The sequence below is a fragment of the Salvelinus fontinalis genome, chromosome 7, assembly GCF_029448725.1.
Source record: "Salvelinus fontinalis isolate EN_2023a chromosome 7, ASM2944872v1, whole genome shotgun sequence".
Classification (NCBI taxonomy): Eukaryota; Metazoa; Chordata; class Actinopteri; order Salmoniformes; family Salmonidae; genus Salvelinus; species Salvelinus fontinalis.
In genome coordinates this window covers 67,309,762-67,333,771 of record NC_074671.1, presented here as the reverse complement: position 1 = coordinate 67,333,771, position 24,010 = coordinate 67,309,762, and the positions used below count along the sequence as shown (strand labels likewise).

General features: G+C 52.2%; 1 protein-coding gene across 2 annotated transcripts in view; it reads right to left on the bottom strand.

Annotated features, from left to right (window-relative positions):
* LOC129860016 (tripeptidyl-peptidase 2-like) overlaps positions 1 to 24,010 on the bottom strand; it is a gene marked incomplete at its 5' end in the record, with an annotated part of 89,512 nt that overhangs the window by 19,788 nt on the left and 45,714 nt on the right. For both annotated transcript variants that reach the window (XM_055930331.1, XM_055930332.1), the window contains 4 exon segments: positions 1,207 to 1,344; positions 1,572 to 1,668; positions 2,412 to 2,512; positions 4,160 to 4,276. In XM_055930331.1, coding sequence (XP_055786306.1) covers positions 1,207 to 1,344; positions 1,572 to 1,668; positions 2,412 to 2,512; positions 4,160 to 4,276 — 453 coding nt within the window.

Here is a 24,010-nt window from a genome sequence, read left to right as displayed (position 1 = left end):
AGGTTATATTATGGTTGCGTTGTGGTTATATTATGGTTGCGTTGTGGTTATATTATGGTTGTGGTTATATTATGGTTGTGTTGGTTATATTATGGTTGCGTTGAGGTTATATTATGGTTGCGTTGTGGTTATATTATGGTTGCGTTGTGGTTATATTATGGTTGCGTTGTGGTTATATTATGGTTGTGGTTATATTATGGTTGTGTTGGTTATATTATGGTTGTGTTGTGGTTATATTATGGTTGTGTTGAGGTTATATTATGGTTGTGTTGTGGTTATATTATGGTTGTGGTTATATTATGGTTGTGTTGGTTATATTATGGTTGTGTTGGTTATATTATGGTTGTGTTGTGGTTATATTATGGTTGTGTTGGTTATATTATGGTTGTGTTGTGGTTATATTATGGTTGTGTTGAGGTTCTATTATGGTTGTGGTTATATTATGGTTGTGTTGAGGTTCTATTATGGTTGTGGTTATATTATGGTTGTGTTGAGGTTATATTATGGTTGTGGTTATATCATGGTTGTGTTGAGGTTATATTATGGTTGTGTTGAGGTTATATTATGGTTGTGGTTATATCATGGTTGTGTTGTGGTTATATTATGGTTGTGGGTATATCATGGTTGTGTTGTGGTTATATTATGGTTGTGGGTATATCATGGTTGTGTTGAGGTTATATTATGGTTGTGGGTATATCATGGTTGTGTTGAGGTTATATTATGGTTGTGTTGTGGTTATATTATGGTTGTGTTGAGGTTATATTATGGTTGTGTTGTGGTTATATTATGGTTGTGTTGTGGTTATATTATGGTTGTGTTGTGGTTATATTATGGTTGTGTTGTGGTTATATTATGGTTGTGTTGAGGTTATATTATGGTTGTGTTGTGGTTATATTATGGTTGTGTTGTGGTTATATTATGGTTGTGTTGTGGTTATATTATGGTTGTGGTTATATCATGGTTGTGTTGTGGTTATATTATGGTTGTGGGTATATCATGGTTGTGTTGTGGTTATATTATGGTTGTGGGTATATCATGGTTGTGTTGAGGTTATATTATGGTTGTGGGTATATCATGGTTGTATTGAGGTTATATTATGGTTGTGTTGAGGTTATATTATGGTTGTGTTGAGGTTATATTATGGTTGTGTTGTGGTTATATTATGGTTGTGTTGAGGTTATATTATGGTTGTGTTGTGGTTACTACCTGGTGTGGGTAGGCGTCTCCAGAGCCCAGCAGTCTCTTGTTCTGGTCAAACAGCATCCAGAGCTGAGAGTCAAACTCTGATTCATACAGCTGCTCACACAGTACTGGACAGCTGGGGGTCACCTCTCCTGACTTAGGCTGGGGAGAGAGGTAGAGAGGTCAGACACACAGTACTGGACAGCTGGGGGGGGGGGGGGGGTCACCTCTCCTGACTTAGGCTGGGGAGAGAGGTAGAGAGATCAGACACACAGTACTGGACAGCTGGGGGGGGGGGGGGGTCACCTCTCCTGACTTAGGCTGGGGAGAGAGGTAGAGAGGTCAGACACACCAAACAGAGGTCTATAATACCTCCTAGACATTCTCACCTGGTGGAAGCTGTAGGTGAGGATGATTTCATAGAGCTGTCTGTTGTTGGGGAGGACATCTCTGTGACCCAGAGCCTTGATCTTAGAACTCAGAGGTCTGGAAGAAGCAGGAAACAGACAGAGTTAGACGGGATGCTTGGGGATAGAGACACTGCTGTGGGTTAGACTCTGTACACTGAGACGATCTGTCAGGACTAGATGGGATGCTTGGGGATAGATAACCTGCTGTGGGTTAGACTCTGTACACTGAGACGATCTGTCAGGACTAGACGGGATGCTTGGGGATAGAGACACTGCTGTGGGTTAGACTCTGTACACTGAGACGATCTGTCAGGACTAGATGGGATGCTTGGGGATAGATACACTGCTGTGGGTTAGACTCTGTACACTGAGACCATCTGTCAGGACTAGACGGGATGCTTGGGGATAGATACACTGCTGTGGGTTAGACTCTGTACACTGAGACCATCTGTCAGGACTAGACGGGATGCTTGGGGATAGATACACTGCTGTGGGTTAGACTCTGTACACTGAGACGATCTGTCAGGACTAGATGGGATGCTTGGGGATAGATACACTGCTGTGGGTTAGACTCTGTACACTGAGACGATCTGTCAGGACTAGATGGGATGCTTGGGGATAGATAACCTGCTGTGGGTTAGACTCTGTACACTGAGACCATCTGTCAGGACTAGACGGGATGCTTGGGGATAGATACACTGAGACCATCTGTCAGGACTAGATGGGATGCTTGGGGATAGATACACTGCTGTGGGTTAGACTCTGTACACTGAGACCATCTGTCAGGACTGTGTGTGTGTGTATTTTTTGAGTTTGTACCTGAGTGGCTGGACCCAGGTCTTCAGGGTGACGCTGGGAGAAACGTCCTCGTACCTCAGGGGAGAGGACACCTCAAAACTAGTCACACCGTCTGATGCATGCTGGGTGTGACAAAATCATGAGTCAGAACGGCAAAAGGAAAGACTTTTGGTCGTAAAACTGGTACGACACGTCCCACAACACTAAGGAGTGTGTTCCTACTATGGTGAGGAAATGTATTCAGACCCCTTGACTTTTTCCACATTTTGTCACGTTACAGCCTTATTCTAAAATTGATTAAATAATTGTTTTCCCTCATCAATCTACACACAATACCCCATAATGACATCACAATACCCCATAATGACATCACAATACCCCATAATGACATCACAATACCCCATAATGACATCACAATACCCCATAATGACATCACAATACCCCATAATGACATCACAATACCCCATAATGACATCACAATACCCCATAATGACATCACAATACCCCATAATGACAAAGCAAAAACAGGTTTTTAGAACATTTTGCAAATGTTTAATAAAATAGAAATACCTTATATTTACATAAGTATTCAGACCTTTTGCTATGAGACTTGAAACTGAGCTCAGGTGCATCCTGTTTCCATTGATCATCCTTGAGATGTTTCTACAACTTGATTGGAGTCCACCTGTGGTAAATTCAATTGATTGGACATGATTTGGAAAGGCACACACCTGTCTATATAAGGTCCCACAGTGCATGTCAGAGCAAAAACCAAGCCATGAGGTCGAAGGAATTGTCCGTAGAGCTCCAAGACAGGATTGTGTCGAGGCACAGATCTGGGGAAGGATACCAAAACATTTCTGCAGCTTTGAAGGTCCCCAAGAACACAGTGGCCTCCATCATTCTGAAATGGAAGAAGTTTGGAACCACCAAGACTCTTCCTAGAGCTGGACGCCCGGCCAAACTGAGCAATCGGGGAAGAAGGGCCTTGGTCAGGGAGGTGACCAAGAACCCGATGGTCACACTGAACGAGCTCTAGAGTTCCTCTGTGGAGATGGGAGAACCTTCCAGAAGGACAACCATCTCTGCAGCACTCCACCAATCAGGCCTTTATGGTAGAGTGGCCAGACGGAAGCCACTCCTCAGTAAAAGGCACATGACAGCCCGCTTAGAGTTTACCAAAAGGCACATAAAGACTCTCAGACCATGAGAAACAAGATTCTCTGGTCTGATGAAACCAAGATTGAACTCTTTGGCCTGAATGCCAAGCGTCACGTCCGGAGGAAACCTGGCACCATCCCTACGGTGAAGCATGGTCTCTGAATGTCCTTGAGTCGCCCAGCCAGAGGCCGGACTTGAACCCGATCGAACATCTCTGGAGAGACCTGAAAATAGCTGTGCAGCAACACTCCCCATCCAACCTGACAGAGCTTGAGAGGATCTGCAGAGAAGAATGGGAGAAACTCCCTAAATACAGGTGTGCCAAGCTTGTAGCGTCAGACCCAAGATAGACTCGAGGTTGTAATCGCTGCCAAAGGTGATTCAACAAAGTACTGAGTAAAGGGTCTGAATACTTATGTAAATGTGATATTTTTTTAAATACTTTTAATAAATTAGCTAAATTAAAATAAAATAAATGTTTTTGCTTTGTCATTATGGGGTATTGTGTGTAGTTTGATGAGGGGTAAAAAAACAACAAATGTAATCAATTTTAGAATAAGACTAACGTCACAAAATGTGAAGAGTTTGAAGGCACTGTATATACTCACTATGTGTAGAGGTGACGGTGAGGTGGTCAGGCCGTGGAAGGAGATACTGTAGTCAACGGTGACGTCGCCAAGGCTGGCCCACCACCGGGCGATACAGAACTCTACCGTCTTCCCCGACTAGAGGAGAGACACTGAGTCAAAACATCACAGAGATACATAACTCTACTGTCCTCCCCGACTAGAGAGGAGAGACACTTAGTCAAAACAACATCACAGAGATACATAACTCTACTGTCCTCCCCGACTAGAGAGGAGAGACACTTAGTCAAAACAACATCACAGAGATACATAACTCTACTGTCCTCCCCGACTAGAGAGGAGAGACACTTAGTCAAAACAACATCACAGAGATACATAACTCTACTGTCCTCCCCGACTAGAGAGGAGAGACAGTCAAAACAGCATCACAGAGATACATAACTCTACTGTCCTCCCCGACTAGAGAGGAGAGACACTGAGTCAAAACAGCATCACAGAGAAACATAACTCTACTGTCCTCCCCGACTAGAGAGGAGAGACACTGAGTCAAAACATCATCACAGAGATACATAACTCTACTGTCCTCCCCGACTAGAGAGGAGAGACAGTCAAAACAGCATCACAGAGACCACCTGGATATTGTGTTTGATTACTAGAGCTGATCCCATTTAGTCCACTGGTCTATTGATTACTAGGGCTGATCCCATTTAGTCCACTGGTCTATTGATTACTAGAGCTGATCCCATTTAGTCCACTGGTCTATTGATTACTAGGGCTGATCCCATTTAGTCCCCTGGTCTATTGATTACTAGGGCTGATCCCATTTAGTCCCCTGGTCTATTGATTACTAGGGCTGATCCCATTTAGTCCACTGGTCTATTGATTACTAGAGCTGATCCCATTTAGTCCACTGGTCTATTGATTACTAGGGCTGATCCCATTTAGTCCACTGGTCTATTGATTACTAGGGCTGATCCCATTTAGTCCACTGGTCTATTGATTACTAGGGCTGATCCCATTTAGTCCACTGGTCTATTGATTACTAGGGCTGATCCCATTTAGTCCACTGGTCTATTGATTACTAGGGCTGAACCCATTTAGTTCACTGGTCTATTGATTACTAGAGCTGATCCCATTTAGTCCCCTGGTCTATTGATTACTAGGGCTGATCCCATTTAGTCCCCTGGTCTATTGATTACTAGAGCTGATCCCATTTAGTCCACTGGTCTATTGATTACTAGGGCTGATCCCATTTAGTCCACTGGTCTATTGATTGGTCGATAGGCTGTTGGTTGACATATTTTTAGTCGAGCAGTGGAAAATACAAAAAACTTAGTGACACCTGTCTGATTCGCGCCCGTCTCAGTGGACTAAACCATTGTGGAGGCCTGTCTCAGTGGACTGATCCATTGTGGAGGCCTGTCTCAGTGGACTGATCCATTATAGAGGCCTGTCTCAGTGGACTAATCCATTGTAGACGCCTGTCTCAGTGGACTAATCCATTGTAGACGCCTGTCTCAGTGGACTAATCCATTGTGGAGGACTGTCTCAGTGGACTAATCCATTGTGGAGGCCTGTCTCAGTGGACTAATCCATTGTGGAGGCCTGTCTCAGTGGACTAATCCATTGTGGAGGCCTGTCTCAGTGGACTAATCCATTGTGGAGGCCTGTCTCAGTGGACTAATCCATTGTGGAGGCCTGTCTCAGTGGACTAATCCATTGTGGAGGCCTGTCTCAGTGGACTAATCCATTGTGGAGGCCTGTCTCAGTGGACTAATCCATTGTGGAGGCCTGTCTCAGTGGACTAATCCGTTGTGGAGGCCTGTCTCAGTGGACTAATCCATTGTGGAGGCCTGTCTCAGTGGACTAATCCACTGTGGAGGCCTGTCTCAGTGGACTAATCCATTGTGGAGGCCTGTCTCAGTGGACTAATCCATTATAGAGGCCTGTCTCAGTGGACTAATCCATTGTAGAGGCCTGTCTCAGTGGACTAATCTATTATAGAGGCCTGTCTCAGTGGACTAATCCATTGTGGAGGCCTGTCTCAGTGGACTAATCCATTGTAGAGGCCTGTCGGAGTGGACTAATCCATTGTGGAGGTCTGTCTCAGTGGACTAATCCATTGTGGAGGCCTGTCTCAGTGGACTAATCCATTGTGGAGGCCTGTCTCAGTGGACTAATCCATTGTGGAGGCCTGTCTCAGTGGACTAATCCATTGTGGAGGTCTGTCTCAGTGGACTAATCCATTGTGGAGGCCTGTCTCAGTGGACTAATCCATTGTGGAGGCCTGTCTCAGTGGACTAATCCATTGTGGAGGTCCGTCTCAGTGGACTAATCCATTGTGGAGGCCTGTCTCAGTGGACTAATCCATTGTGGAGGTCTGTCTCAGTGGACTGATCCATTGTGGAGGCCTGTCTCAGTGGACTGATCCATTATAGAGGCCTGTCTCAGTGGACTAATCCATTGTGGAGGTCTGTCTCAGTTGACTAATCCATTGTGGAGGCCTGTCTCAGTGGACTAATCCATTGTGGAGGCCTGTCTCAGTGGACTAATCCATTGTGGAGGCCTGTCTCAGTGGACTAATCCATTGTGGAGGCCTGTCTCAGTGGACTAATCCATTGTGGAGGCCTGTCTCAGTGGACTAATCCATTGTGGAGGTCTGTCTCAGTGGACTAATCCATTGTGGAGGTCTGTCTCAGTGGACTAATCCATTGTGGAGGCCTGTCTCAGTGGACTAATCCATTGTGGAGGTCTGTCTCAGTGGACTAATCCATTCCTACAGCTGTCTGTCTGTCCGGAGATCAATGGCCCAAATAGCCTACAGCTTTCTGTCTGTCCGGAGCTCAATGGCCCAAATAGCCTACAGCTGTCTGTCTGGAGCTCAATGGCCCAAATAGCCTACAGCTGTCTGTCTGGAGCTCAATGGCCCAAAAGGCCTACAGCTGTCTGTCTGTCCGGAGCTCAATGGCCCAAATGGCCTACAGCTGTCTGTCTGTCCGGAGCTCAATGGCCCAAATAGCCTACAGCTGTCTGTCTGTCCAGAGCTCAATGGCCCAAATAGCCTACAGATGTCTGTCTGTCCAGAGCTCAATGGCCCAAATAGCCTACAGCTGTGTCTGTCCGGAGCTCAATGGCCCAAATGGCCTACAGCTGTCTGTCTGTCCGGAGCTCAATGGCACAAATAGCCTACAGCTGTCTGTCTGTCCAGAGCTCAATGGCCCAAATAGCCTACAGCTGTCTGTCTGTCCGGAGCTCAATGGCCCAAATAGCCTACAGCTGTCTGTCCGGAGCTCAATGGCCCAAATAGCCTACAGCTGTCTGTCTGGAGCTCAATGGCCCAAAAGGCCTCCAGCTGTCTGTCTGTCCGGAGCTCAATGGCCCAAATAGCCTACAGCTGTCTGTCTGTCCGGAGCTCAATGGCCCAAATAGCCTACAGCTGTCTGTCTGTCCGGAGCTCAATGGCCCAAATAGCCTACAGCTGTCTGTCTGTCCGGAGCTCAATGGCCCAAATAGCCTACAGCTGTCTGTCTGTCCGGAGCTCAATGGCCCAAATAGCCTACAGCTGTCTGTCTGTCCGGAGCTCAATGGCCTAAATAGCCTACAGCTGTCTGTCTGTCCGGAGCTCAATGGCCCAAATAGCCTACAGCTGTCTGTCTGTCCGGAGCTCAATGGCCCAAATAGCCTACAGCTGTCTGTCTGTCTGGAGCTCAATGGCCCAAATAGCCTCCAGCTGTCTGTCCGGAGCTCAATGGCCCAAATAGCCTACAGCTGTCTGTCTGGAGCTCAATGGCCCAAAAGGCCTCCAGCTGTCTGTCTGTCCGGAGCTCAATGGCCCAAATAGCCTACAGCTGTCTGTCTGTCCGGAGCTCAATGGCCCAAATAGCCTACAGCTGTCTGTCTGTCCGGAGCTCAATGGCCCAAATAGCCTACAGCTGTCTGTCCGGAGCTCAATGGCCCGAATAGCCTACAGCTGTCTGTCTGGAGCTCAATGGCCCAAATAGCCTACAGCTGTCTGTCTGGAGCTCAATGGCAAAAAAAGGCCTACAGCTGTCTGTCTGTCCGGAGCTCAATGGCCCAAATAGCCTACAGCTGTCTGTCTGTCCGGAGCTCAATGGCCCAAATAGCCTACAGCTGTCTGTCTGTCCGGAGCTCAATGGCCCAAATAGCCTACAGATGTCTGTCTGTCCAGAGCTCAATGGCCCAAATAGCCTACAGCTGTGTCTGTCCGGAGCTCAATGGCCCAAATAGCCTACAGCTGTCTGTCTGTCCGGAGCTCAATGGCCCAAATAGCCTACAGCTGTCTGTCTGTCCGGAGCTCAATGGCCCAAATAGCCTACAGCTGTCTGTCTGTCCGGAGCTCAATGGCCCAAATAGCCTACAGCTGTCTGTCCGGAGCTCAATGGCCCAAATAGCCTACAGCTGTCTGTCTGGAGCTCAATGGCCCAAAAGGCCTCCAGCTGTCTGTCTGTCCGGAGCTCAATGGCCCAAATAGCCTACAGCTGTCTGTCTGTCCGGAGCTCAATGGCCCAAATAGCCTACAGCTGTCTGTCTGTCCGGAGCTCAATGGCCCAAATAGCCTACAGCTGTCTGTCTGTCCGGAGCTCAATGGCCCAAATAGCCTCCAGCTGTCTGTCTGTCCGGAGCTCAATGGCCCAAATAGCCTCCAGCTGTCTGTCTGTCCGGAGCTCAATGGCCCAAATAGCCTACAGCTGTCTGTCTGTCCGGAGCTCAATGGCCCAAATAGCCTACAGCTGTCTGTCTGTCTGGAGCTCAATGGCCCAAATAGCCTCCAGCTGTCTGTCCGGAGCTCAATGGCCCAAATAGCCTACAGCTGTCTGTCTGGAGCTCAATGGCCCAAAAGGCCTCCAGCTGTCTGTCTGTCCGGAGCTCAATGGCCAAAATAGCCTACAGCTGTCTGTCTGTCCGGAGCTCAATGGCCCAAATAGCCTACAGCTGTCTGTCTGTCCGGAGCTCAATGGCCCAAATAGCCTACAGCTGTCTGTCCGGAGCTCAATGGCCCGAATAGCCTACAGCTGTCTGTCTGTCCGGAGCTCAATGGCCCAAAAGGCCTCCAGCTGTCTGTCTGTCCGGAGCTCAATGGCCCAAATAGCCTACAGCTGTCTGTCTGTCCGGAGCTCAATGGCCCAAATAGCCTACAGCTGTCTGTCTGTCCGGAGCTCAATGGCCCAAATAGCCTCCAGCTGTCTGTCTGTCCGGAGCTCAATGGCCCAAATAGCCTACAGCTGTCTGTCTGTCCGGAGCTCAATGGCCTAAATAGCCTACAGCTGTCTGTCTGTCCGGAGCTCAATGGCCCAAATAGCCTACAGCCGTCTGTCTGTCCGGAGCTCAATGGCCCAAATAGCCTACAGCTGTCTGTCTGTCTGGAGCTCAATGGCCCAAATAGCCTCCAGCTGTCTGTCTGTCCGGAGCTCAATGGCCCAAATAGCCTACAGCTGTCTGTCTGTCTGGAGCTCAATGGCCCAAATAGCCTCCAGCTGTCTGTCTGTCTGGAGCTCAATGGCCCAAATAGCCTCCAGCTGTCTGTCTGTCTGGAGCTCAATGGCCCAAATAGACTACAGCTGTCTGTCTGTCCGGAGCTCAATGGCCCAAATAGCCTACAGCTGTCTGTCTGTCCGGAGCTTAATGGCCCAAATAGCCTACAGCTGTCTGTCTGTCCGGAGCTCAATGGCCCAAATAGCCTACAGCTGTCTGTCTGTCCGGAGCTCAATGGCCCAAATAGCCTACAGCTGTCTGTCTGTCCGGAGCTCAATGGCCCAAATAGCCTACAGCTGTCTGTCTGTCCGGAGCTCAATGGCCCAAATAGCCTACAGCTGTCTGTCTGTCCGGAGCTCAATGGCCCCAAATAGCCTACAGCTGTCTGTCTGTCCGGAGCTCAATGGCCCAAATAGCCTACAGCTGTCTGTCTGTCTGGAGCTCAATGGCCCAAATAGCCTCCAGCTGTCTGTCTGTCTGGAGCTCAATGGCCCAAAAAGCCTACAGCTGTCTGTCTGGAGCTCAATGGCCCAAAAGGCCTCCAGCTGTCTGTCTGTCTGGAGCTCAATGGCCCAAATAGCCTCCAGCTGTCTGTCTGTCTGGAGCTCAATGGCCCAAATAGCCTCCAGCTGTCTGTCTGTCCGGAGCTCAATGGCCCAAAAGGCCTCCAGCTGTCTGTCTGTCTGTCTGTCTGTCTGGAGCTCAATGGCCCAAAAGGCCTCCAGCTGTCTGTCTGTCTGTCTGTCTGGAGCTCAATGGCCCAAAAGGCCTACAGCTGTCTGTCTGTCTGTCTGTCTGGAGCTCAATGGCCCAAATAGCCTACAGCTGTCTGTCTGTCCGGAGCTCAATGGCCCAAATAGCCTCCAGCTGTCTGTCTGTCCGGAGCTCAATGGCCCAAATAGCCTACAGCTGTCTGTCCGGAGCTCAATGGCCCAAATAGCCTACAGCTGTCTGTCTGGAGCTCAATTGGCCAAAAGGCCTCCAGCTGTCTGTCTGTCCGGAGCTCAATGGCCCAAATGGCCTACAGCTGTCTGTCTGTCCAGAGCTCAATGGCCCAAATGGCCTACAGCTGTCTGTCTGTCCGGAGCTCAATGGCCCAAATGGCCTACAGCTGTCTGTCTGTCCGGAGCTCAATGGCCCAAATAGCCTACAGCTGTCTGTCTGGAGCTCAATTGGCCAAAAGGCCTCCAGCTGTCTGTCTGTCCGGAGCTCAATGGCCCAAATGGCCTACAGCTGTCTGTCTGTCCAGAGCTCAATGGCCCAAATGGCCTACAGCTGTCTGTCTGTCCGGAGCTCAATGGCCCAAATGGCCTACAGCTGTCTGTCTGTCCGGAGCTCAATGGCACAAATAGCCTACAGCTGTCTGTCTGTCCAGAGCTCAATGGCCCAAATAGCCTACAGCTGTCTGTCTGTCCGGAGCTCAATGGCCCAAATAGCCTACAGCTGTCTGTCCGGAGCTCAATGGCCCAAATAGCCTACAGCTGTCTGTCTGGAGCTCAATGGCCCAAAAGGCCTCCAGCTGTCTGTCTGTCCGGAGCTCAATGGCCCAAATAGCCTACAGCTGTCTGTCTGTCCGGAGCTCAATGGCCCAAATAGCCTACAGCTGTCTGTCTGTCCGGAGCTCAATGGCCCAAATAGCCTACAGCTGTCTGTCTGTCCGGAGCTCAATGGCCCAAATAGCCTACAGCTGTCTGTCTGTCCGGAGCTCAATGGCCCAAATAGCCTACAGCTGTCTGTCTGTCCGGAGCTCAATGGCCTAAATAGCCTACAGCTGTCTGTCTGTCCGGAGCTCAATGGCCCAAATAGCCTACAGCTGTCTGTCTGTCCGGAGCTCAATGGCCCAAATAGCCTACAGCTGTCTGTCTGTCTGGAGCTCAATGGCCCAAATAGCCTCCAGCTGTCTGTCCGGAGCTCAATGGCCCAAATAGCCTACAGCTGTCTGTCTGGAGCTCAATGGCCCAAAAGGCCTCCAGCTGTCTGTCTGTCCGGAGCTCAATGGCCCAAATAGCCTACAGCTGTCTGTCTGTCCGGAGCTCAATGGCCCAAATAGCCTACAGCTGTCTGTCTGTCCGGAGCTCAATGGCCCAAATAGCCTACAGCTGTCTGTCCGGAGCTCAATGGCCCGAATAGCCTACAGCTGTCTGTCTGGAGCTCAATGGCCCAAATAGCCTACAGCTGTCTGTCTGGAGCTCAATGGCCCAAAAGGCCTACAGCTGTCTGTCTGTCCGGAGCTCAATGGCCCAAATAGCCTACAGCTGTCTGTCTGTCCGGAGCTCAATGGCCCAAATAGCCTACAGCTGTCTGTCTGTCCGGAGCTCAATGGCCCAAATAGCCTACAGATGTCTGTCTGTCCAGAGCTCAATGGCCCAAATAGCCTACAGCTGTGTCTGTCCGGAGCTCAATGGCCCAAATAGCCTACAGCTGTCTGTCTGTCCGGAGCTCAATGGCCCAAATAGCCTACAGCTGTCTGTCTGTCCGGAGCTCAATGGCCCAAATAGCCTACAGCTGTCTGTCTGTCCGGAGCTCAATGGCCCAAATAGCCTACAGCTGTCTGTCCGGAGCTCAATGGCCCAAATAGCCTACAGCTGTCTGTCTGGAGCTCAATGGCCCAAAAGGCCTCCAGCTGTCTGTCTGTCCGGAGCTCAATGGCCCAAATAGCCTACAGCTGTCTGTCTGTCCGGAGCTCAATGGCCCAAATAGCCTACAGCTGTCTGTCTGTCCGGAGCTCAATGGCCCAAATAGCCTACAGCTGTCTGTCCGGAGCTCAATGGCCCAAATAGCCTACAGCTGTCTGTCTGTCCGGAGCTCAATGGCCCAAAAGGCCTCCAGCTGTCTGTCTGTCCGGAGCTCAATGGCCCAAATAGCCTACAGCTGTCTGTCTGTCCGGAGCTCAATGGCCCAAATAGCCTACAGCTGTCTGTCTGTCCGGAGCTCAATGGCCCAAATAGCCTCCAGCTGTCTGTCTGTCCGGAGCTCAATGGCCCAAATAGCCTACAGCTGTCTGTCTGTCCGGAGCTCAATGGCCCAAATAGCCTACAGCTGTCTGTCTGTCTGGAGCTCAATGGCCCAAATAGCCTCCAGCTGTCTGTCCGGAGCTCAATGGCCCAAATAGCCTACAGCTGTCTTTCTGGAGCTCAATGGCCCAAAAGGCCTCCAGCTGTCTGTCTGTCCGGAGCTCAATGGCCCAAATAGCCTACAGCTGTCTGTCTGTCCGGAGCTCAATGGCCCAAATAGCCTACAGCTGTCTGTCTGTCCGGAGCTCAATGGCCCAAATAGCCTACAGCTGTCTGTCCGGAGCTCAATGGCCCGAATAGCCTACAGCTGTCTGTCTGTCCGGAGCTCAATGGCCCAAAAGGCCTCCAGCTGTCTGTCTGTCCGGAGCTCAATGGCCCAAATAGCCTACAGCTGTCTGTCTGTCCGGAGCTCAATGGCCCAAATAGCCTACAGCTGTCTGTCTGTCCGGAGCTCAATGGCCCAAATAGCCTACAGCTGTCTGTCTGTCCGGAGCTCAATGGCCCAAATAGCCTCCAGCTGTCTGTCTGTCCGGAGCTCAATGGCCCAAATAGCCTACAGCTGTCTGTCTGTCCGGAGCTCAATGGCCTAAATAGCCTACAGCTGTCTGTCTGTCCGGAGCTCAATGGCCCAAATAGCCTACAGCCGTCTGTCTGTCCGGAGCTCAATGGCCCAAATAGCCTACAGCTGTCTGTCTGTCTGGAGCTCAATGGCCCAAATAGCCTCCAGCTGTCTGTCTGTCCGGAGCTCAATGGCCCAAATAGCCTACAGCTGTCTGTCTGTCTGGAGCTCAATGGCCCAAAAAGCCTACAGCTGTCTGTCTGGAGCTCAATGGCCCAAAAGGCCTCCAGCTGCCTGTCTGTCTGGAGCTCAATGGCCCAAATATTCTCCAGCTGTCTGTCTGTCTGGAGCTCAATGGCCCAAATAGCCTCCAGCTGTCTGTCTGTCCGGAGCTCAATGGCCCAAAAAGCCTCCAGCTGTCTGTCTGTCCGGAGCTCAATGGCCCAAATAGCCTCCAGCTGTCTGTCTGTCCGGAGCTCAGTGGCCCAAATAGCCTACAGCTGTCTGTCTGTCTGGAGCTCAATGGCCCAAAAAGCCTACAGCTGTCTGTCTGGAGCTCAATGGCCCAAAAGGCCTCCAGCTGTCTGTCTGTCCGGAGCTCAATGGCCCAAATAGCCTACAGCTGTCTGTCTGTCTGGAGCTCAATGGCCCAAAAAGCCTACAGCTGTCTGTCTGGAGCTCAATGGCCCAAAAGGCCTCCAGCTGTCTGTCTGTCTGGAGCTCAATGGCCCAAATAGCCTCCAGCTGTCTGTCTGTCTGGAGCTCAATGGCCCAAATAGCCTCCAGCTGTCTGTCTGTCTGGAGCTCAATGGCCCAAATAGCCTACAGCTGTCTGTCTGTCTGGAGCTCAATGGCCCAAATAGCCTACAGCTGTCTGTCTGTCCGGAGCTCAATGGCCCAAATAGCCTACAGCTGTCTGTCTGTCCGGAGCTCAATGGCCCAAATAGCCTACAGCTGTCTGTCTGTCCGGAGCTCAATGGCCCAAATAGCCTACAGCTGTCTGTCTGTCCGGAGCTCAATGGCCCAAATAGCCTACAGCTGTCTGTCTGTCCGGAGCTCAATGGCCCAAATAGCCTACAGCTGTCTGTCTGTCTGGAGCTCAATGGCCCAAATAGCCTCCAGCTGTCTGTCTGTCTGGAGCTCAATGGCCCAAAAAGCCTACAGCTGTCTGTCTGGAGCTCAATGGCCCAAAAGGCCTCCAGCTGTCTGTCTGTCTGGAGCTCAATGGCCCAAATAGCCTCCAGCTGTCTGTCTGTCTGGAGCTCAATGGCCCAAATAGCCTCCAGCTGTCTGTCTGTCCGGAGCTCAATGGCCCAAAAGGCCTCCAGCTGTCTGTCTGTCTGTCTGTCTGTCTGTCTGTCTGTCTGGAGCTCAATGGCCCAAAAGGCCTCCAGCTGTCTGTCTGTCTGTCTGTCTGGAGCTCAATGGCCCAAAAGGCCTACAGCTGTCTGTCTGTCTGTCTGTCTGGAGCTCAATGGCCCAAATAGCCTACAGCTTTCTGTCTGTCCGGAGCTCAATGGCCCAAATAGCCTCCAGCTGTCTGTCTGTCCGGAGCTCAATGGCCCAAATAGCCTACAGCTGTCTGTCCGGAGCTCAATGGCCCAAATAGCCTACAGCTGTCTGTCTGGAGCTCAATTGGCCAAAAGGCCTCCAGCTGTCTGTCTGTCCGGAGCTCAATGGCCCAAATAGCCTACAGCTGTCTGTCTGTCCGGAGCTCAATGGCCCAAATAGCCTACAGCTGTCTGTCTGTCCGGAGCTCAATGGCCCAAATAGCCTACAGCTGTCTGTCCGGAGCTCAATGGCCCAAATAGCCTACAGCTGTCTGTCTGTCCGGAGCTCAATGGCCCAAAAGGCCTCCAGCTGTCTGTCTGTCCGGAGCTCAATGGCCCAAATAGCCTACAGCTGTCTGTCTGTCCGGAGCTCAATGGCCCAAATAGCCTACAGCTGTCTGTCTGTCCGGAGCTCAATGGCCCAAATAGCCTCCAGCTGTCTGTCTGTCCGGAGCTCAATGGCCCAAATAGCCTCCAGCTGTCTGTCTGTCCGGAGCTCAATGGCCCAAATAGCCTACAGCTGTCTGTCTGTCCGGAGCTCAATGGCCCAAATAGCCTACAGCTGTCTGTCTGTCTGGAGCTCAATGGCCCAAATAGCCTCCAGCTGTCTGTCCGGAGCTCAATGGCCCAAATAGCCTACAGCTGTCTGTCTGGAGCTCAATGGCCCAAAAGGCCTCCAGCTGTCTGTCTGTCCGGAGCTCAATGGCCCAAATAGCCTACAGCTGTCTGTCTGTCCGGAGCTCAATGGCCCAAATAGCCTACAGCTGTCTGTCTGTCCGGAGCTCAATGGCCCAAATAGCCTACAGCTGTCTGTCTGTCCGGAGCTCAATGGCCCAAATAGCCTCCAGCTGTCTGTCTGTCCGGAGCTCAATGGCCCAAATAGCCTACAGCTGTCTGTCTGTCCGGAGCTCAATGGCCCAAATAGCCTACAGCTGTCTGTCTGTCCGGAGCTCAATGGCCTAAATAGCCTACAGCTGTCTGTCTGTCCGGAGCTCAATGGCCCAAATAGCCTACAGCCGTCTGTCTGTCCGGAGCTCAATGGCCCAAATAGCCTACAGCTGTCTGTCTGTCTGGAGCTCAATGGCCCAAATAGCCTCCAGCTGTCTGTCTGTCCGGAGCTCAATGGCCCAAATAGCCTACAGCTGTCTGTCTGTCTGGAGCTCAATGGCCCAAAAAGCCTACAGCTGTCTGTCTGGAGCTCAATGGCCCAAAAGGCCTCCAGCTGTCTGTCTGTCTGGAGCTCAATGGCCCAAATATTCTCCAGCTGTCTGTCTGTCTGGAGCTCAATGGCCCAAATAGCCTCCAGCTGTCTGTCTGTCCGGAGCTCAATGGCCCAAAAAGCCTCCAGCTGTCTGTCTGTCCGGAGCTCAATGGCCCAAATAGCCTCCAGCTGTCTGTCTGTCCGGAGCTCAGTGGCCCAAATAGCCTACAGCTGTCTGTCTGTCTGGAGCTCAATGGCCCAAAAAGCCTACAGCTGTCTGTCTGGAGCTCAATGGCCCAAAAGGCCTCCAGCTGTCTGTCTGTCCGGAGCTCAATGGCCCAAATAGCCTACAGCTGTCTGTCTGTCTGGAGCTCAATGGCCCAAAAAGCCTACAGCTGTCTGTCTGGAGCTCAATGGCCCAAAAGGCCTCCAGCTGTCTGTCTGTCTGGAGCTCAATGGCCCAAATAGCCTCCAGCTGTCTGTCTGTCTGGAGCTCAATGGCCCAAATAGCCTCCAGCTGTCTGTCTGTCTGGAGTTCAATGGCCCAAATAGCCTCCAGCTGTCTGTCTGTCTGGAGCTCAATGGCCCAAATAGCCTACAGCTGTCTGTCTGTCCGGAGCTCAATGGCCCAAATAGCCTACAGCTGTCTGTCTGTCCGGAGCTTAATGGCCCAAATAGCCTACAGCTGTCTGTCTGTCCGGAGCTCAATGGCCCAAATAGCCTACAGCTGTCTGTCTGTCCGGAGCTCAATGGCCCAAATAGCCTACAGCTGTCTGTCTGTCCGGAGCTCAATGGCCCAAATAGCCTACAGCTGTCTGTCTGTCTGGAGCTCAATGGCCCAAATAGCCTCCAGCTGTCTGTCTGTCTGGAGCTCAATGGCCCAAAAAGCCTACAGCTGTCTGTCTGGAGCTCAATGGCCCAAAAGGCCTCCAGCTGTCTGTCTGTCTGGAGCTCAATGGCCCAAATAGCCTCCAGCTGTCTGTCTGTCTGGAGCTCAATGGCCCAAATAGCCTCCAGCTGTCTGTCTGTCCGGAGCTCAATGGCCCAAAAGGCCTCCAGCTGTCTGTCTGTCTGTCTGTCTGTCTGGAGCTCAATGGCCCAAAAGGCCTTCAGCTGTCTGTCTGTCTGTCTGTCTGGAGCTCAATGGCCCAAAAGGCCTACAGCTGTCTGTCTGTCTGTCTGTCTGGAGCTCAATGGCCCAAATAGCCTACAGCTGTCTGTCTGTCCGGAGCTCAATGGCCCAAATAGCCTCCAGCTGTCTGTCTGTCCGGAGCTCAATGGCCCAAATAGCCTACAGCTGTCTGTCCGGAGCTCAATGGCCCAAATAGCCTACAGCTGTCTGTCTGGAGCTCAATGGCCCAAAAGGCCTCCAGCTGTCTGTCTGTCCGGAGCTCAATGGCCCAAATAGCCTACAGCTGTCTGTCTGTCCGGAGCTCAATGGCCCAAATAGCCTACAGCTGTCTGTCTGTCCGGAGCTCAATGGCCCAAATAGCCTACAGCTGTCTGTCCGGAGCTCAATGGCCCAAATAGCCTACAGCTGTCTGTCTGTCCGGAGCTCAATGGCCCAAAAGGCCTCCAGCTGTCTGTCTGTCCGGAGCTCAATGGCCCAAATAGCCTACAGCTGTCTGTCTGTCCGGAGCTCAATGGCCCAAATAGCCTACAGCTGTCTGTCTGTCCGGAGCTCAATGGCCCAAATAGCCTCCAGCTGTCTGTCTGTCCGGAGCTCAATGGCCCAAATAGCCTCCAGCTGTCTGTCTGTCCGGAGCTCAATGGCCCAAATAGCCTACAGCTGTCTGTCTGTCCGGAGCTCAATGGCCCAAATAGCCTACAGCTGTCTGTCTGTCTGGAGCTCAATGGCCCAAATAGCCTCCAGCTGTCTGTCCGGAGCTCAATGGCCCAAATAGCCTACAGCTGTCTGTCTGGAGCTCAATGGCCCAAAAGGCCTCCAGCTGTCTGTCTGTCCGGAGCTCAATGGCCCAAATAGCCTACAGCTGTCTGTCTGTCCGGAGCTCAATGGCCCAAATAGCCTACAGCTGTCTGTCTGTCCGGAGCTCAATGGCCCAAATAGCCTACAGCTGTCTGTCCGGAGCTCAATGGCCCGAATAGCCTACAGCTGTCTGTCTGTCCGGAGCTCAATGGCCCAAAAGGCCTCCAGCTGTCTGTCTGTCCGGAGCTCAATGGCCCAAATAGCCTACAGCTGTCTGTCTGTCCGGAGCTCAATGGCCCAAATAGCCTACAGCTGTCTGTCTGTCCGGAGCTCAATGGCCCAAATAGCCTCCAGCTGTCTGTCTGTCCGGAGCTCAATGGCCCAAATAGCCTACAGCTGTCTGTCTGTCCGGAGCTCAATGGCCCAAATAGCCTACAGCCGTCTGTCTGTCCGGAGCTCAATGGCCTAAATAGCCTACAGCCGTCTGTCTGTCCGGAGCTCAATGGCCCAAATAGCCTACAGCCGTCTGTCTGTCCGGAGCTCAATGGCCCAAATAGCCTACAGCTGTCTGTCTGTCTGGAGCTCAATGGCCCAAATAGCCTACAGCTGTCTGTCTGTCCGGAGCTCAATGGCCCAAATAGCCTCCAGCTGTCTGTCTGTCCGGAGCTCAATGGCCCAAATAGCCTACAGCTGTCTGTCTGTCCGGAGCTCAATGGCCCAAATAGCCTACAGCTGTCTGTCTGTCCGGAGCTCAATGGCCCAAATAGCCTACAGCTGTCTGTCTGTCCGGAGCTCAATGGCCCAAATAGCCTACAGCTGTCTGTCCGGAGCTCAATGGCCCGAATAGCCTACAGCTGTCTGTCTGGAGCTCAATGGCCCAAATAGCCTCCAGCTGTCTGTCTGTCCGGAGCTCAATGGCCCAAAAAGCCTCCAGCTGTCTGTCTGTCCGGAGCTCAATGGCCCAAATAGCCTCCAGCTGTCTGTCTGTCCGGAGCTCAGTGGCCCAAATAGCCTACAGCTGTCTGTCTGTCTGGAGCTCAATGGCCCAAAAAGCCTACAGCTGTCTGTCTGGAGCTCAATGGCCCAAAAGGCCTCCAGCTGTCTGTCTGTCCGGAGCTCAATGGCCCAAATAGCCTACAGCTGTCTGTCTGTCTGGAGCTCAATGGCCCAAAAAGCCTCCAGCTGTCTGTCTGGAGCTCAATGGCCCAAAAGGCCTCCAGCTGTCTGTCTGTCTGGAGCTCAATGGCCCAAATAGCCTCCAGCTGTCTGTCTGTCTGGAGCTCAATGGCCCAAATAGCCTCCAGCTGTCTGTCTGTCTGGAGCTCAATGGCCCAAATAGCCTCCAGCTGTCTGTCTGTCTGGAGCTCAATGGCCCAAATAGCCTACAGCTGTCTGTCTGTCCGGAGCTCAATGGCCCAAATAGCCTACAGCTGTCTGTCTGTCCGGAGCTTAATGGCCCAAATAGCCTACAGCTGTCTGTCTGTCCGGAGCTCAATGGCCCAAATAGCCTACAGCTGTCTGTCTGTCCGGAGCTCAATGGCCCAAATAGCCTACAGCTGTCTGTCTGTCCGGAGCTCAATGGCCCAAATAGCCTACAGCTGTCTGTCTGTCTGGAGCTCAATGGCCCAAATAGCCTCCAGCTGTCTGTCTGTCTGGAGCTCAATGGCCCAAAAAGCCTACAGCTGTCTGTCTGGAGCTCAATGGCCCAAAAGGCCTCCAGCTGTCTGTCTGTCTGGAGCTCAATGGCCCAAATAGCCTCCAGCTGTCTGTCTGTCTGGAGCTCAATGGCCCAAATAGCCTCCAGCTGTCTGTCTGTCCGGAGCTCAATGGCCCAAAAGGCCTCCAGCTGTCTGTCTGTCTGTCTGTCTGTCTGGAGCTCAATGGCCCAAAAGGCCTCCAGCTGTCTGTCTGTCTGTCTGTCTGGAGCTCAATGGCCCAAAAGGCCTACAGCTGTCTGTCTGTCTGTCTGTCTGGAGCTCAATGGCCCAAATAGCCTACAGCTGTCTGTCTGTCCGGAGCTCAATGGCCCAAATAGCCTCCAGCTGTCTGTCTGTCCGGAGCTCAATGGCCCAAATAGCCTACAGCTGTCTGTCCGGAGCTCAATGGCCCAAATAGCCTACAGCTGTCTGTCTGGAGCTCAATGGCCCAAAAGGCCTCCAGCTGTCTGTCTGTCCGGAGCTCAATGGCCCAAACAGCCTACAGCTGTCTGTCTGTCCGGAGCTCAATGGCCCAAATAGCCTACAGCTGTCTGTCTGTCCGGAGCTCAATGGCCCAAATAGCCTACAGCTGTCTGTCCGGAGCTCAATGGCCCAAATAGCCTACAGCTGTCTGTCTGTCCGGAGCTCAATGGCCCAAAAGGCCTCCAGCTGTCTGTCTGTCCGGAGCTCAATGGCCCAAATAGCCTACAGCTGTCTGTCTGTCCGGAGCTCAATGGCCCAAATAGCCTACAGCTGTCTGTCTGTCCGGAGCTCAATGGCCCAAATAGCCTCCAGCTGTCTGTCTGTCCGGAGCTCAATGGCCCAAATAGCCTCCAGCTGTCTGTCTGTCCGGAGCTCAATGGCCCAAATAGCCTACAGCTGTCTGTCTGTCCGGAGCTCAATGGCCCAAATAGCCTACAGCTGTCTGTCTGTCTGGAGCTCAATGGCCCAAATAGCCTCCAGCTGTCTGTCCGGAGCTCAATGGCCCAAATAGCCTACAGCTGTCTGTCTGGAGCTCAATGGCCCAAAAGGCCTCCAGCTGTCTGTCTGTCCGGAGCTCAATGGCCCAAATAGCCTACAGCTGTCTGTCTGTCCGGAGCTCAATGGCCCAAAAATCCTACAGCTGTCTGTCTGTCCGGAGCTCAATGGCCCAAATAGCCTACAGCTGTCTGTCCGGAGCTCAATGGCCCGAATAGCCTACAGCTGTCTGTCTGTCCGGAGCTCAATGGCCCAAAAGGCCTCCAGCTGTCTGTCTGTCCGGAGCTCAATGGCCCAAATAGCCTACAGCTGTCTGTCTGTCCGGAGCTCAATGGCCCAAATAGCCTACAGCTGTCTGTCTGGAGCTCAATGGCCCAAATAGCCTCCAGCTGTCTGTCTGTCCGGAGCTCAATGGCCCAAATAGCCTACAGCTGTCTGTCTGTCCGGAGCTCAATGGCCCAAATAGCCTACAGCCGTCTGTCTGTCCGGAGCTCAATGGCCTAAATAGCCTACAGCCGTCTGTCTGTCCGGAGCTCAATGGCCCAAATAGCCTACAGCCGTCTGTCTGTCCGGAGCTCAATGGCCCAAATAGCCTACAGCTGTCTGTCTGTCTGGAGCTCAATGGCCCAAATAGCCTACAGCTGTCTGTCTGTCCGGAGCTCAATGGCCCAAATAGCCTCCAGCTGTCTGTCTGTCCGGAGCTCAATGGCCCAAATAGCCTACAGCTGTCTGTCTGTCCGGAGCTCAATGGCCCAAATAGCCTACAGCTGTCTGTCTGTCCGGAGCTCAATGGCCCAAATAGCCTACAGCTGTCTGTCTGTCCGGAGCTCAATGGCCCAAATAGCCTACAGCTGTCTGTCCGGAGCTCAATGGCCCGAATAGCCTACAGCTGTCTGTCTGGAGCTCAATGGCCCAAATAGCCTACAGCTGTCTGTCTGGAGCTCAATGGCCCAAAAGGCCTACAGCTGTCTGTCTGTCCGGAGCTCAATGGCCCAAATAGCCTACAGCTGTCTGTCTGTCCGGAGCTCAATGGCCCAAATAGCCTACAGCTGTCTGTCTGTCCGGAGCTCAATGGCCCAAATAGCCTACAGATGTCTGTCTGTCCAGAGCTCAATGGCCCAAATAGCCTACAGCTGTGTCTGTCCGGAGCTCAATGGCCCAAATAGCCTACAGCTGTCTGTCTGTCCGGAGCTCAATGGCCCAAATAGCCTACAGCTGTCTGTCCGGAGCTCAATGGCCCGAATAGCCTACAGCTGTCTGTCTGTCCGGAGCTCAATGGCCCAAAAGGCCTCCAGCTGTCTGTCTGTCCGGAGCTCAATGGCCCAAATAGCCTACAGCTGTCTGTCTGTCCGGAGCTCAATGGCCCAAATAGCCTACAGCTGTCTGTCTGTCCGGAGCTCAATGGCCCAAATAGCCTCCAGCTGTCTGTCTGTCCGGAGCTCAATGGCCCAAATAGCCTACAGCTGTCTGTCTGTCCGGAGCTCAATGGCCTAAATAGCCTACAGCTGTCTGTCTGTCCGGAGCTCAATGGCCCAAATAGCCTACAGCTGTCTGTCTGTCCGGAGCTCAATGGCCCAAATAGCCTACAGCTGTCTGTCTGTCCGGAGCTCAATGGCCCAAATAGCCTACAGCTGTCTGTCTGTCCGGAGCTCAATGGCCCAAATAGCCTACAGCTGTCTGTCCGGAGCTCAATGGCCCAAATAGCCTACAGCTGTCTGTCTGTCCGGAGCTCAATGGCCCAAAAGGCCTCCAGCTGTCTGTCTGTCCGGAGCTCAATGGCCCAAATAGCCTCCAGCTGTCTGTCTGTCCGGAGCTCAATGGCCCAAATAGCCTCCAGCTGTCTGTCTGTCCGGAGCTCAATGGCCCAAATAGCCTACAGCTGTCTGTCTGTCCGGAGCTCAATGGCCCAAATAGCCTACAGCTGTCTGTCTGTCTGGAGCTCAATGGCCCAAATAGCCTCCAGCTGTCTGTCCGGAGCTCAATGGCCCAAATAGCCTACAGCTGTCTGTCTGGAGCTCAATGGCCCAAAAGGCCTCCAGCTGTCTGTCTGTCCGGAGCTCAATGGCCCAAATAGCCTACAGCTGTCTGTCTGTCCGGAGCTCAATGGCCCAAATAGCCTACAGCTGTCTGTCTGTCCGGAGCTCAATGGCCCAAATAGCCTACAGCTGTCTGTCCGGAGCTCAATGGCCCGAATAGCCTACAGCTGTCTGTCTGTCCGGAGCTCAATGGCCCAAAAGGCCTCCAGCTGTCTGTCTGTCCGGAGCTCAATGGCCCAAATAGCCTACAGCTGTCTGTCTGTCCGGAGCTCAATGGCCCAAATAGCCTACAGCTGTCTGTCTGTCCGGAGCTCAATGGCCCAAATAGCCTCCAGCTGTCTGTCTGTCCGGAGCTCAATGGCCCAAATAGCCTACAGCTGTCTGTCTGTCCGGAGCTCAATGGCCCAAATAGCCTACAGCTGTCTGTCTGTCCGGAGCTCAATGGCCTAAATAGCCTACAGCTGTCTGTCTGTCCGGAGCTCAATGGCCCAAATAGCCTACAGCCGTCTGTCTGTCCGGAGCTCAATGGCCCAAATAGCCTACAGCTGTCTGTCTGTCTGGAGCTCAATGGCCCAAATAGCCTCCAGCTGTCTGTCTGTCCGGAGCTCAATGGCCCAAATAGCCTACAGCTGTCTGTCTGTCTGGAGCTCAATGGCCCAAAAAGCCTACAGCTGTCTGTCTGGAGCTCAATGGCCCAAAAGGCCTCCAGCTGTCTGTCTGTCTGGAGCTCAATGGCCCAAATATTCTCCAGCTGTCTGTCTGTCTGGAGCTCAATGGCCCAAATAGCCTCCAGCTGTCTGTCTGTCCGGAGCTCAATGGCCCAAAAAGCCTCCAGCTGTCTGTCTGTCCGGAGCTCAATGGCCCAAATAGCCTCCAGCTGTCTGTCTGTCCGGAGCTCAGTGGCCCAAATAGCCTACAGCTGTCTGTCTGTCTGGAGCTCAATGGCCCAAAAAGCCTACAGCTGTCTGTCTGGAGCTCAATGGCCCAAAAGGCCTCCAGCTGTCTGTCTGTCCGGAGCTCAATGGCCCAAATAGCCTACAGCTGTCTGTCTGTCTGGAGCTCAATGGCCCAAAAAGCCTACAGCTGTCTGTCTGGAGCTCAATGGCCCAAAAGGCCTCCAGCTGTCTGTCTGTCTGGAGCTCAATGGCCCAAATAGCCTCCAGCTGTCTGTCTGTCTGGAGCTCAATGGCCCAAATAGCCTCCAGCTGTCTGTCTGTCTGGAGCTCAATGGCCCAAATAGCCTCCAGCTGTCTGTCTGTCTGGAGCTCAATGGCCCAAATAGCCTACAGCTGTCTGTCTGTCCGGAGCTCAATGGCCCAAATAGCCTACAGCTGTCTGTCTGTCCGGAGCTTAATGGCCCAAATAGCCTACAGCTGTCTGTCTGTCCGGAGCTCAATGGCCCAAATAGCCTACAGCT